We start from the raw sequence: 16054 nt of genomic DNA on the forward strand, positions 1-16054 counted from the left end.
TTCTTCTTCTTCTTCTTCTTCTTCTTCTTCTTCTTCTTCTTCTCTCTCTGTCTCTCTCTCTCTCATATTTTTCTTTCTGTTTGAACTTTTGGTTTTTAAAAATTTATTAATTTGTATAAATAAAATATTAGTGGCATGAGAATACTTCATTCACTGATGAACTAAGATTATATTAGTGAAATCATATTGGTGTTTGGTAATCAATTTCTTATTGAGTTCATTTCATTATTTACTTTGAACCTTTTAAAATATTAGAATATGAATTTAGCTCATTCTCCAATATAGCAGAGACAAGAAAGCCTTTTCAAATTTGTAAGAAATATATTTACATTTCCTGAGGGGGAAAGGGCTCCTATTTGGTGTTATTTAAATGTACTGAATTTCAATGTAAGATACACATTCATGGATGATGTCTTGTTCTATGGAAATTTCTGTAAACAATGGTTAATTGTTATCATGTTTTCTAAGTTGAACAGTTCATTTCAAAATGAACATTATGTCTTCAAAATTCAAATTCTAAAGCAAATTGTCAGTAGCAACTTCTCATTATATATTCTGAAATCAGAAGAAAATAACACTGCCCAAACAAAAGCATGGTCAGGCCTATCAACAGCAATACCCCAATCCCTGGTATCAACTTCTGAGTCAGTTAGGGTTTTACTGCTGTGAACAGACACCATGACCGAGGCAACTCTTTTTTTTTTTCTTTTTTATTAGATATTTTCTGTATTTTCATTTCAAATGCTATCCCAAAAGTTCCCTATACCCTCCACCTGCCATGCTCCCCTACCCACCCACTCCCACTTCTTGGCCCTGGTGTTCCCCTGTACTGGGGCATATAAAGTTTGCAAGACCAAGGGGCTTCTCTTTCTGATGATGGCCGACTAGGCCATCTTCTGCTACATATACAGCTAGAGACATGAGCTCTGGGAATACTGGTTAGTTCATATTGTTGTTCCACCTATAGGGTTGCAGCCCCCTTCAGCTCCTTGGGTACTTTATCTAGCTCCTCCATTAGGGACCCTGTGCTCCATCCAATAGGTGACTGTGAACATCCACTTCTTTATTTGCCAGGCACTGGCATAGCCTCACAAGAAACAGCTATATCAGGGTCCAAGGCAACTCTTATAAGGACAATAATTAATAGGGGCTGGCTTACAGATAGAGAAATTCAGTCCTATATCATCAAGGCAGAAACATGGCAGTGTCCAGGCAGGCATGGTGCAGGAGATGCTGAGAGTCCTCATCTTCACCTGAAGGCTGCTAGCAGAATACTCCCTTCCAGGTAGCTAGGATGATGGCATTAAGGCCCCACTCAGAGTGGCATACCTACTCCAAAAAGGCCACATCTACTCTAACAGTGCCTCACCTTCTAATAGTGCCGCTCCCTGAAACATGCATATACAAACCACAAAATCATTTATATTCTTGCCCCCATGAGAGAATTTGTAAGAAAACATACCTCAAATGAATACTCATAAAATAGGATTCTCAAGATAAGCATACATGTATCTAAAATCAACAATTTATTTGCCATTTTAGTCTGATTTCCACTAAGCTCATATTTAAATTTAGTTACTAATTGCTATAATTTTTAAAATTTCCTCTCCATCTAATTAACATATGATCCCATTTTTAATTTTAATTATCATGATTTTTGCATATTAAGTACTAAAGGAACCTAAGTACTTTAGAAAGTTAGCATAGATATGAATTATAAGTAAGCAAGCACGGTAAAAATGCATTAAGAAGGAGAATTTAAAACTATTTGTATAAAGTAAATAGTAAAGTATATAGGAAATAATAAGCATTAATTACAACTTACTAAAAATGACACTAAAATAATTATATAGAAAACAAAATAACTGAAAAATATAAATCACAAATACAAATGGTATGAATAATTTAAAATATTAAATATTTATTCATGAAAAAAGAGGAAGCCAATGTGACAGAACCCCTTTTTGATGATCTGTTTGGTAGTTAATATTTGCTCAGGGATAGAGTGTCATTTTATTCAGGGTTTTAGGCACTGATCATTTTCTTACTCCAGTAATAATATTCCACACCAACTTTGGTAGGAAATTAAACATAAACTCAGTGGCTAGGAGGGGGATTTGTTAAAAAGAACAGTTTGGGCAACCTAAGAAGTAATATGTTTTATATAGCCTTATTAGTCAAAACTATCATTGCAATGTTTAATCAGCATTTAAGTCGTAGGTTATATTATAAATATTTCATGTTCTGCCTTCATAATTTAGTGTTCATTTTCATCTCATTAATATACGTCAATTTACACTACCCACATTTGAGTTTCTTAGAACCACATGGAGCTAGAGAGTACTATAGTGGACTTCAAAGCGTACATGTGAATTTATCATTCAAAGCAGTGTAAAGTTGATATTGAAAGCAGATTCTATGATTTGAATACTGTTTATGACAGGAGAGTAGAAAACATGGACAGTTCCTAGTTAAAAGGGTAGTAATTGACTAGTAAGAAGAAGAAATGTGACCTGATAAATGGAGAAAATTATAGATTATATCATATGTAAATGTACATATATATTATTGGATAGGCACAGATAATCTATATTATATAGATGTATAAATTCATATAGTATATTAAGTATATACTATTTATATTTTACAAATATGAATAGAAAATTATCCACTCAATGACCTTAGAATTTAAAGACAATTTTGAAGAAAACGGATTAATGACAAACGTCTTTATATGATTTATTTTAGAAATTTTTAGTCAATTGAAATATGTTGTAAACAAACATGTCTGTATTCTTTAATAGTCTAAATGATAATATTCTGAAATTAAAGCATATCATATATGATGATCCAAAAGGAACAAAGTGTTGAGATATTCTTTAATTTGTGAGTTGCATTTCAATAGTATTATTAAGAATATTTCTTAAATATTTGTTAAGGACATTAACCTGATCTCCTATCGCTGGCTATGAACAACTTTCTTTGTGAAAATATAGTGTATGCAAAGTTTAAAAGTTACATATTTTTAATACTCTGAATTATGATGCAGGATGAAGTCACCAGGCTGTCAGCTCTTCAGCCTCAAATTGAGCAATTAAAAACTCAGAGCCTACAGCTGAAAGAAAAGGGACAGGGGCCAATGTTTCTGGATGCAGACTTTGTGGCTTTTACTAATCATTTTAACCATGTCTTTGATGGTGTGAGGGCCAGAGAGAAAGAGCTACAGACAAGTAAGTAAAACAGTTTTTTTAATTGGATATTTTCTTTATTTACATTTCAAATGTTATCCCCTTTCCTGCCCCCCTCCCAAACTCCCTATCTCATCTCGCCCCACCCCCCTGCTTCTATGAAGGTGTTCTCCCACCTGCCCCACCCACTCCTACCTCCTGGCCTTGCATTCCCCTACACTGGAGCATCGAGCCTTCCCACAACCAAGGGTATCTCCTCCCATTGATGCCCAAAAAGGCCATCCTCTGCTACATTTACATCTGGAGTCAAGGATCCCTCCATGTTTACTCCTTAGTCGGTGGTTTAGTCCCTGGGAGCTCTGGGGTGTCTGGTTGGTTTATATTGTTGTTCTTCCTATGGGGTTACAAACCCCTCCATCTCCTTCAGTCCAATTCTTTAAATGGGTTCTATGTGAATAAAATATTAAGAACTAAAAACAATGAAATTTTCCTTCCACCATTAAAAAATGACAAAATACATTGTACAAGAAAATGTAGCTTTTTTGCACCTTCAATATTCTGATGCCTTTGGATAAAAGCAAATAAATCATGTTTTGTACAGATATAACTTCTCCATGGTGAATTATGAATTCCAGAATCAGGAGTTTTGAGCATTTTTAAAAATAAAGGAACAGTTCAGTAGACTTTCACAATATTTCCTTTTATGTAGGTGGAGATATTTGTACAGGTATCTTTTGATACTCTGTCAGGTCATTTGAGAACTACATCCTTGTGGGAACTGAATCTTAGGAAAGGACAAATTATCCTTTGGGCTATATTTTACTTCTGGAACTCAGTAATTACATAAATCCTCCTTTAATTTTCTTTGTTTTCTTAATGAAATAGAAGATAAAAGTAGAACAATAATGCATGCATTTTCTTCCTGATTGCCTTTGTAAATTTTTTTTAAATGCTATTTAAAACATTTCTAGAGTATTTTGATATGAATGAAGCCTTGCTAGCTTTTCTAGCTCCATTTTGTTTAAATAAAATTTAGTTTACAATATGCCTTTCTTTTTCTTCTACTTTGTAAAATAGTTTTACTAAAGGGTTTATTTTTCTCTTAGGAAATCAGTCAGTAAAACTTTAAAATGTTATCGGCTCCCTCTAGTGGATTGCAACATATTTGCTGATGAGCTTCCAAATAAGTGAAAAAAATATTTATATTTTTAATACCCTAGTTTGTCATTCATCTTAGCAATGCTATATTTTATTTTTTCATAATTACATAAACTTCCTTTAAAGTCAAATAATTGGAATGAATATTCTATATCTGAGCATCTTAACTAACTGGAAAGTTATTTTAATTCTCATATGCCTACTAGGTTCAATCTTCAGTTGAAATAGATCATTGAAACAAAATATCTGAATAATACTATCAATGGTTGTAATAATACAAGAGTTAGGAAATATAATACTGGAGAGATGTCCTTTGAACATAACCTATAACATAACCAAGTGCTTTCTATGTACTAAATTAGAGAAAGTGTTTTGAGAGGAACAGAAACTAGGAAATTTGACCAAGGTTAAAAAGAATCCAGGAAAATAAAGGAAGTCAGAAAGACCTAGCTTATTATCAGAAGGATGAGGACCAGTTTAGTTTGACATTTGCTATCTCCATAAGTGCCTGGTAAAATATTTATTTAGTATAATTGAAGTGAATTAGATAACCATATCCATATTTCTGAAAAAAGACTCCTGCTGATGAATAAAATAATAAATGGAATATAAGTTCGGAGAAACAGGAACAAAGGTGGAAATAATAGGGATTCTGAGTGAGATCACTTTGACATAGACTCATAACAAGGATAAAAATGACTATTAGATGGAGCCCCTAAGGAAGTAATATTGTAGATACAGGATCGCCAATGTTATAGGAAATAACGATTCACTTTTCCAGAGATAGCAAAATAAAATGTTATAACTATTAAAATGCTTTCTATGGTGATATATTCAAGACTTTTGACTTGTAACTAACATTCAATACTATGAAACTGAATTAAATTTCTAAATAGAAAGAATTGTAGTTAATTCTTATAGCTCTAAATTAAGTTTTGTCTTGTTTACTTATTTAAAGTTTATTTTTTTTACTTTATTATGCTTCAGTAAAAGACTTTTTTCATGTGTTCATTTTTTTCTTCCCATCTGCTTATGTAGCCACCTACTATTATCTGTAAATATATAGATTTTAGGATCTTAGCTTTAGGTAATGTATGCTATTTTAAAACATAAGTAAATAGTCTCTCTCTCTCTCTCTCTCTCTCTCTCTCTATATATATATATATATATATATATATATATATATATATATATTATTCTCAGTTTAACATTACTTTGGGTTGTTCCATAATGTAACAAATATGAACATATACTTTTCATTTATCAAATGCATAAATTATTTGCTTCCAAATATATCTTTATGTTTAACTGAACACAACCATTGTCAATATATATAACAGGTTTATATTTAAACCCTGTACATACTGTATAACCACATCAGTGTAATTCACATTCCTTTTTAAAGAAACATATACAATTTTTATAATTTATAATGGATTTGATATTAATTTTATTTTTAAGATATGCTGGTGGACCATGAGACGAAGCCCTGTAAGGTCAAGCTAAGGCTTGAAGCCCCGGATATCCTGAAGGGACTGTAGGAGCTTAGCCTGCTCCCAGCACCAGGCTCCTGTCACATAACCACCCCCTCCCCCAGATATAATTGTGGCTATCATCAGTTACATAGTGGTAGTGCTGCCAAGCCCCTCCACATGTAACTGAGGCATCCTTTTCATCTCAGAACAAGCACCTACTGTCCGACTCCAACCCATCCTCAAACTGTATATTAGAGCCTATTCAGAAGGAATAAAGGTGTGTGAGAATTACTGTATTGTCTGAGAGCATCTGTCACAAGATCTGTAATGGCGCCTGGGAAGAGAATGCTCTCCCAAAGCTTTCAACACCAGAAGCTCCACTGGCACTGCTCACTGTCTAGTCAGGCCACGCAGGCTCAGTCCTGCTCCACTCAGCTCAGTGCAGCCAGTACAGCATCTCAGAGCAACAGCTGCTTCTGGGCAACAGAGCCAGAGCAGTGGCAACAGCAGCTATGGCAGCAGCAGTAGAGGCAGCTGAGGCAATTCCACCTCCCTGATCATGCCCTTTCCCCTCCCATTGAAGCTTCCCACCTGGCTGGGCCAGAGATTACCACTAATAACCTCTGATCTCCAGACTGGCATTTAAGTGTACATATATATGTAGTACATTGCGAGAACATAATTCAGCACACGTATTTGATATACAATGGTCAAACTGGAACCAAGACTAGATAATAATAAGCTCATTTTAATATTATTTTTTGGAGGCATAAATAATATTTATTTCAATGTTCAGTGAAGGTACTTAACCACATGAACTAAAAGCTTACATACAGCAAATATCATCTTGAGTGCACAGCAGCAGTGCTACAAAAACGACTAATGTATTGGCTCTGTCACACCATCCAATAGAAACACAAACATCTATCTGCTTAGGCCAAATACCACTGTGATCAAGGAAGCTACAAAGAAGTACTCTAGTACAATGCCCCACTATGAGAGCATTGCAGTAGCAACCCATCTGCTCTACAGATGCAGCTGATTATGAATACCCTTCAAAACCTTTGCAATACCTCACAGCTTCACACACATGACACAACTCATTTCACATAAACACATCTTAAGTGTTTCCTTCCTTCCTTCCTTCCTTCCTTCCTTCCTTCCTTCCTTCCTTCCTTCCTTCCTGTTTGTCTTTCTGGCTTTTTTTTGTTTTTGTTTTTGTTTTTTTGTTTAACAATTTTCACTTTGGGTAAAGTAAAATGCCCCTTATATACTTATATACAAACCCTAACTAGTAGCTTCTCAAAATCTCTAGTTTTGGTTCTAACACATCTTTAAAGAGGAAAGAGCCACTCATTTGCCTGCCCTTCCACCACATTAAGAAGCAATGAGATTTAGGTCAGAAGTTTAGGCCACAACTACTGTCTAGATCACATGCAAAACCTTAGGTACTTCTTGGTGTCAGATTACTGTCTTTGCTAAAGGGCAATCCAGCCAACATTACCCAGAATATATATACAACCCTTCAAAAAACGAAGACTTGCATGCCCATTTAAAATCCTAGACTTATTTATTTGCATATTCATCCACGAGATAGGTACACACTAAAGAATATTGTCCCCAACATAAAAAATAATTTCTTTCCTTTTTCATTTATGTATATACTTTACTGAAAATTTATCATTCAAATAAGCATATGTAAAATTGCTTTATATAAACTGTAGTCCTCTGCTATTTAGCGATATAAGATGATCCCAATATAATTAGTCATTATAGGGCTAAATTCAAGAGTTGCAAACCATAACAGCAGTGAACAGTCTCTTGTACAATAGTCCATTTGAAAAGAAGTCAAGTAAAATTTTTAACAGATTACATAAACATTGGAGTCATGAGTGCACTAGTATGAACTACAGCCCTGCCTCCCCAGCGTTCTTTGTCTTATCTGGGCTGGACATTGAACTTCCTGCTCAATTTTTAGTGGTTATTCTTTCCATTAAGTTCTTGATCAACTTGTTTTCTGCACTCTGTTATGTTGCACATATCCCATGGGAACAAGCTCTGCCAGTTCTGCCAAATTAAAGATGTGTCTAACTTCCTCGCTGAATTTTGAACTGATAAATGGTCTTGTAACATCCAGAAATAGTTGCATAAACCAAGAATGGTGAACAATGATTAGAAACTTTAGGTTTTTCCTTAATCATCTATCAATTTGCTGATAGCATCTCCTGAACCATCCCAGACCAGGCAATTTCCTTCAAGTTGTTGCATCATTTAAGTCAATGATTATGTAGTTCTCTGATACCAAGAGCTCTAACATGCCAATAACATATTTAAAGTGATTGTCCATTAAATATCTATAGTTAGACTGACCACTTTCAGACATAAAACAGACAGAAAATACAACAATGGCATTTAAGCCATTCCCATAATAGCTTCAATGGGTAATAACTTTTTTGTATGGTTTGGTTGCCTTCATATTCACACTGTAGTCCTGCTCTCCAATTCTGAACATGTGCCAGTGGCATCCATATTTTTGTTCTGTGACTGTGTATTCAGTAATTGAGCCTTTCCTAATGACTTCAGTAGTTTTAGGTATGAGAAGATCATCTTCCTACTCAACTCATCATTGTTCTCTGATTGGGTAGACTAAGCCTTCCAGGTTAACTTCACCTTCATCTAAATCATCCGACTACACAGAACCTTCATTTGGATCTAAGATCAGGCTGATGTCTGAGGCCATTAGTTTCTTACTTTGTTTCCATTAACTTCGAATGAACTAGGCTGGCTGTGTGGTGCAGTTACATCTGGTATATCTGCTTCAATGCTGTCATCTTCTGGTAGACGTATAGGAAATTCTTCACCCTGCCATTCTTCTTTTCACCCTTAGCTTGGATTCAATGTCAACTTACAGCTCCTGGCAATCCAGGCAATCAAGGTTCCTGGAGTAAGCTATGGGCCACCAAATCCCTATCCTCTTTGCCCCACTAGGGTGGTGACATGAGGCTGACTTCCAGGTCACAGAAAATAGCACAGGGCAGATCCCTCTGGTCTTGATTGTCTGTGAAGGGGCCCAGCATTTCTCAGAAGGTCTCAGGCCAATTTAATATTCTTATATGGTAAATCTAATGTTGAGGTTTTCTTTAACATAACCTGCATATTTTACCAACCCTAGTATAATTGTTGTGTGTAATTTGATGTATCTATACCTCAAAAATGAAATATATGTATGACTAACAAATGAGATTAAAATATGTTAAAACTTAATGAAAATGAAGGCACAACATACCCAATAAAAGCAGTGCAAAGAGGAAAACTTGGAGCTCTGAGTGCCTTCATAAAGAAATTGGAGAGATCCTACACTAGCAGCTTAAAAGCACACCTAAAAGCTTTAGAACAAAAAGAAGCAAATACACCCAAGAAGAGTACATGGCAGGAAATAATCACTCAGAGCTGAAATCAACCAAGTAGCAACAAAGAGAACTATTCAAAGAATTAATAAAACCAGGAGCTGGTTCCTTGAGAAAATCAATAAGATAGATAAACCCTTAGCCAAAACAACTAGAGGGCATGGAGACAGTATCCAAATTAACAAACTCAGAAATGAAAAGGAAGACATAGCAACGGAAACTGAGGAAATCCAAAAAATATCATCAGATCCTACTACAAAAGCCTATAATCAACAAAACTGTAAAATCTAGATGAAATGGATGATTTTCTAGACAGATAACAGGTACCAAAGTTAAAATCAGGATCACATAAAACATCTAAACCCTAACCTCAAAGGAAATAGAAGCCATCATTAAAAGTCTCAAAAAAAAGTTCAGGGCCAGTTGATTTCAGTACAGAATTCTATCAAACATTCAAAGAAGACCTAATACCAATACGTCTCAAAATATTCCACAAAATAGAAACAGAAAGAACACTACCTAATTAGTTATATGATGCCATAGTTACACTGACACCTAAACCATACAAAAACCCACCAAAGAAAGAGAACTTCAGACCAATTTTGCTTATAAATATCAATGAAAAACATTCAATAAAATTCTTACAAACCGAATCCAAGAAAATATCAAAACCATCATTTACCATGATCAAGTATGTTTCATCCCAGAGATGCAAGGTTGGTTCAATATACGAAAATCCAGTATCATAACCCACTATATAAACAAACTCAAAGGAAAAAAAAACACATGATCATCTCATTAGATGCTGAAAAAGCCTGTGACAAAATGCAGCACCCCTTCATGATAAAAGTCTTAGAAAAGTCATGAATTCAAGGCCCATACCTAAACATAATATGAGCAATATACAGCAATCCAATAGCCAACAACAAACTAAATGGAAATTTGAAGTAATCCCACTAAAATCAGGGACAAGACAAGGATGCCCACTCTCCTCTTATCTCTTCAGTTAGCACTTGAAGTTCTACTCAGAGCAATTAGACAACAAAATGAGGTAAAAGGGATACAAATATAAAAGGAAGAAGTCAAGATATCACTATTTGCAGATGATATGACAGTATACATAAGCAACTTCCAAATTTCTACCAGACACCTACAGCTGATAAACAGCTTCAGCAAAGTGGCTGGATATAATTAACTCAAACAAATCAGTGACCTTTCTCTACACAAAGGATAAACAGGCTGAGAAAGAAATTAGGGAAACAGCACCCTTCACAGTAGTCACAAATAATATAAAATACCTTGGTGTGACTCTAACTAAGCAAGTGAAAGATCTGTATGACAAGAACTTCAAGTCTTTGAAGAAAGAAATTGAAAAAGATCTCGGAAGATGGAAAGATCTCCCATGCTCATGGATTGGCAGGGTTAATATAGTAAAAATGGCCATCTTACCAAAAGCAATCTACAAATTCAATCCAATCCCCATCAGTTCTTCACAGAGATAGAAAGAGCAATTCTCAATTTCATCTGGAATAACAAAAAACCCAGGTTAGCAAAAGAAAAAAATCTCAACAATAAAAGAATCACTAGTAGAATCACCATCCCTGAGAAAACTGAACAATAGTGATAAAAACCACATGGTATTGGTACAGAGACAGGTAGATCAGTGGAATAGAATTGAAGACCCAGAAATAAACCCACACACGCATGGTCCCTTGATGTTTGACAAAGAAGCCAAAATTATACAATGGAAAAAGGAAAGTACTTTCAATGAATGGTACAGGTTCAACTGGTGGTCAGTATGCAGAAGAGAAGATTTATCTTGATACTCAATATTGTTTGAATGATCTCATAGATGAAAACACTTTAATAATATTATTATTAATAATAATAATAGTATTTCTTCAGTCATTCAAACTCTTAGGAGGATATTTGTTTTCTCTTATTGCAGAACTATAGTGTGTATAATATCTTTTGGGTAGAACTTAGATTATTCTAATGTTTTTCTTTAGAATTCTGTTCATTCATTTCTACATGATATGAAATTATTTTCCTGCCTTACTTTCTTTCCTTCTTTTTCTGCAACTGCCTCTGTAACTTTCAGTCTAGCCCACCTACGTTTCTCTAATGCTCACTCCAATAGGTTTTATTTTTCAGTAATTATTAGTTCATGGCTGGATTCAGCAATTAAAATGTAAACATCCAGAGATATTTATTTAGAGCTTTACTTGCTGCATTCCTAGTGCTCCAAGCATGTAGGAAGTAATTGCCTAAATAGGAAATCATGAACAGATTCCATTGTTTATTTTTTCCAAAAATTCTCATCCACATTTTACCAATGATGTCTAAACTAAAAAACTTATGGGATTCACTGAAGGTACAAAATCTATAGTCATATCTACATCTAGATTTTATAAACTGAAGAATAACATTTCCTAATTGTCATGCTAACCAGCCTATGTCTATAAAAATGAGGAGAAATTATTCTGTTATGTGTCATAAAATTTTGCCCGTCTCTTACTAATAAAAGCATTGTAACTGATCTCTGTATGCATAATTTTTTACCCTGACATATATTCATCATCTGAATACTGCTTAAATGATTAATAAAATGTCTGGCAAATTCTAATATATGTAATTTATTTTCCTCAACCACTACTGTGGCGAAAACATAAATTCTTTTCTAAACTATAAATATTCATGTTAAATTAAATCAATCTGTATGAAATCTATGATCTATCTAGCAAATATCTTAAAACCTTCTATTTGGCTATCTCAGACCTTTGCCACATTATAATTAATGTCTCCATGCACTATCACTATTCACCAGACTCCTGTGGTTTTGTTTATGAATAAACAAATTTTTCTGATCAATTGTGAAAAAAAATCAATGTTTATATGAATTAAAACACTAAGTCTGGGGTTAGTGGTAAAGCACACTACATTAATTTTCAAGAACACACAGTGCTCCTGCTGAGGGCCTGAACTCAATTATCAGCACCCATGTCCTGCCACATACAACTGCCTGTAACTCCAGCTACAGAGGATCTGATGATTTATTCTGATATCCACAGGCACATGTTGCATGGACTATCTTTCTCACACACATACATACACATAGGTACACACACACACACACACACACACACACACACACACACTGGGGGCAATATAGATTTTAAAAATAACAAAATTAACATCCTACAAAATAATGAGCTTGAAAACACCAAATAAGTTTTTAAAGAAAATAAAATTGAATATTAACTCTTAAGTAAGTGTTCACATGTTTAATGCCAATCTCCATTTCTGGTATTTCAGTCTGAATTTTTAAAGATCATACACTAAAACCATCACAATCTTTAGAACTTCCCATTAAATGGTAAGTCAGAGACTTTCTAATTTTCACATGTAGTATACAGGGAATTTATGTATGGAAGTTATAAATATTACAAAATAAAAATAGTCACATAATTTCAGTTCATATAGTGAAATGAATTTAGATTTGCCAAATGATTATTATTTCTTTACATAATGTATATGAATGCTGTGCATGTACCTGTGTGTGTATGTTTACCTGTGTGGGTACATACACCCGTGCCTGACTGAATTCAATGCCAGAAATCCCTCTTAATCACCCCTGCACTTTCCAGGCTTTATCAGTCCAAAGCATAGCTTGCCAATATGGCTACCCACCTGGTCAAGTGTATGTCTAAGTATCTTTCTTTCTGCCATCCAAGACTAATAATTTCATGATAGCTATCATAAGCACCCACCATTTACATGAGTTACTTTAGCCGTCACACTTGAAGCACTGAGCTATCTTTCCAAACCTTGGTCTTCACACTTAAGGCACTGAACCATTTTTCCATCTCATCTTCATTATTTTAGTGTATGAAGAAAGTACTACTTCTGATTTGAAATAATAATTCTGTTATATTCTTTCAGGGATATGTTTGCATTAGATTATCCTATCTTTAATTATCATTTTATCCTTTCATTCTGTATTTCACTTGATATGTTTAATTCTGAGACATCATTACATTTTTATTTTGTGGGTCATTTAATTTGCTGTGAAATCTATATACTTAATTCTTTCAAAGTATTATCCTTTATTTTCCCTTAATGTGCTTTTATTATCCTTAAGATATGTTGCATTATTACATTTTGAGATAGTATCTCATGTGCCCCAGACTTCCTCAAACTTTGTTGTGTAGATAAGACTATGCTAGTACTCTCGATCCTCTTGTCTCCAGTTCCTAATTTCCAGTATTAAAGACATGTGCCAACATGTCCAACATATTACTTTGTGGTTTCTAATTCTTGGCTAAGTTGTAAATAAATGTTCAGGTTCTGTATAGGTTTTATTCATTCTTTCCAACAGATTTGTATATAGAGAAAAACTGAAAAAGTAATGAGTGCTTTTCATTAGTGGTTTTGGTTATGCTAGATAGCTTTGTTTAATATACTGGATCTGATTATTAGTAGAAAAATATAGTTGCCTATCTTTTCCAGAACAAATTACATTAATTGTAATGGCTTTAATAATATGTAGCTACTGGTTTATCATAATAGATGATAGGAATTTCTATTAGAGTTCCTGATACATATTAATCATATATAAATAGGTTTAATTTAATAAAATGGGTAATAGTATTGTTTCTGCTAAGACAAAACCACCACAGGGATGGTGGTTTTCAATATTTGATATACTTCTGTCTTCAAATAGAATCTATATGATGTTGCTAAAAAATACTCAGCATCTAACTCTATTTCCCAACCTTACAAATGAATATATTTACTCAGAGTTTGGTGTGCTGATTTGAAAATTCAACATATTTCATAAATATTCTTAATATTCCAGACATGTTTTAGGTAAGAAGGCAGCTTCATAATAGCAACTAGACTCCATTATATTTCAAGCATGCATATTTGTTAATACTTAATATAATTGCATTTGTTGACAAATTAGAAAATATGACAGAGTTTAAATTTACTTTATTGTTATTCTCTTTCTTTAAGTTTTTGACACTTTACCACCAATGCGCTATCAGGAGACAATGAGTAGCATCCGGACGTGGATCCAACAGTCAGAAAACAAACTCTCTGTACCTTATGTTAGTGCTACTGAATATGAAATAATGGAAGAGAGACTCGGGAAATTACAGGTCTGTGGACATTTGAATATCATAAACAACAAAGAACACGTCTTATCATTCAAGAGATCGTATTGATATATTAAACATAAGTTAAGATAATAATGAAAAATTAAAGATAATAATGAAAAAATCATAGGTTATGAGTTAGAAAAATAAACAGAAGAATTTGACCAAAAACATGACTTTTTCTTATTTCTTTCTATATATTATTTTATAAATAACACACATAAATGGATATTTATTTTTAAATTAAAAGTACTATATTAAAGGAAAGCTATAATTTCCTTTTATATTTAGTCACATTATAAGATATTAAGTATGATTATTAAAATTAAATCATTATTTTATTATATTTACATTATTTTTAACTCCTGGTTTCTTTAAGTTTAGGTAAAAATCAATGGATTTATATAATTAGTTAGAATTTAAATATGAATAAACTATAATGCTATAATTAAATGCTTGATATTGAGTAGTAAGAGAAACTTCTTTGATGTGAGGACATATGAAGACTATTTTTTCTGTTTTTCTAAAAATCCCATATTGTATAGTTATTCTTTTAAAATCTGAAAATATCTTTATCTTATATTCCCTAATTGGCTTAATAATATTTCACTGTAGGAAAGTTAATATGTATTATATATGTAATAAACATAATTATTAATACATAGACATTCAGTAAAATTAGGACTTCTAAATTTCTGTTTAAATAAAATATGCCCTGGAATATAAAAGAAATTATTCATGAGAATACATATGGATTGCTTTATCAGACATTCTACTTTGTTTAGATGTCTAAATTGCATAAACTTTTATTTACCTTCTTGATATGAATGAAACTCATCAAGTATGTATCCGTTAATGTAAATGCACTTCTATTTAATTTTGAGGCTCTGCAAAGTTCTTTGAAAGAGCAACAGAATGGATTCAACTATCTGAGTGTCACTGTGAAGGAGATGGCCAAGAAAGCGCCTTCAGAAATAAGCCAGAAATATCAGTCAGAATTTGAAGAGATTGAGGGACGCTGGAAGAAGCTTTCCACCCAGTTGGTGGAACATTGCCAAAAGCTAGAAGAACATATGAATAAACTTCGAAAATTTCAGGTAAGCAGAAGTTTGGCCTTTAAACTATATTTTTCACATAGCAATTAATTGGAAAATGTTATGGGAAACAGATATTTTACCCAGAGTCCTTCAAAGACATTGATGATATCAAAAGCCAAATCTATTTCAAAGGATTACCACTTGCCTATTTTTTCCTATGAAGACAGTAATGTGTTATACATTCTTGAATTGTCTGTATAAATGAATTGATTTTTTTGCCAACTCCAATTATACTTAACATTTTAACATAATAATTTGAAACATCCTTATTCCATTACTTTCATTTTTCTTAAGTTGTAGATATGATTTAGCTCACCACATATATACACATGTATTACATATACATATATTATATATATAGCATACATATGTTTTCACTACCATATTTCACTTTAGACTTATGAATATATGTTTAATTTCTGCTATATTCCCTTCCCTATATTGACTTCTATTAACTTAGTATTTCAGTAGTTATAACATATTAATAATAACCTAGACCGAATACAGTAATCTAACAATTAAATTTGTGTTTATAATTCTTTTTTTTTCTTTTTTTTTTATTATTATTTT

General features: G+C 33.2%; 1 protein-coding gene and 1 pseudogene across 8 annotated transcripts in view; one reads left to right on the forward strand and one right to left on the reverse strand.

Moving 5' to 3' along the window:
- Positions 1-16054, forward strand: part of Dmd (dystrophin) — a 2621826-nt gene that overhangs the window by 1325739 nt on the left and 1280033 nt on the right. For all 8 annotated transcript variants that reach the window (XM_029534042.1, XM_029534043.1, XM_029534037.1 and 5 more), the window contains exons 21-23: positions 3050-3230; positions 14245-14390; positions 15272-15484. In XM_029534042.1, coding sequence (XP_029389902.1) covers positions 3050-3230; positions 14245-14390; positions 15272-15484 — 540 coding nt within the window. The remainder of the gene's footprint in view (positions 1-3049; positions 3231-14244; positions 14391-15271; positions 15485-16054) is intronic.
- On the reverse strand, positions 8019-13086 carry LOC110313675 (annotated as a pseudogene).

This window comes from Mus pahari, chromosome X (assembly GCF_900095145.1).
Source record: "Mus pahari chromosome X, PAHARI_EIJ_v1.1, whole genome shotgun sequence".
Lineage (NCBI taxonomy): Eukaryota > Metazoa > Chordata > Mammalia > Rodentia > Muridae > Mus > Mus pahari.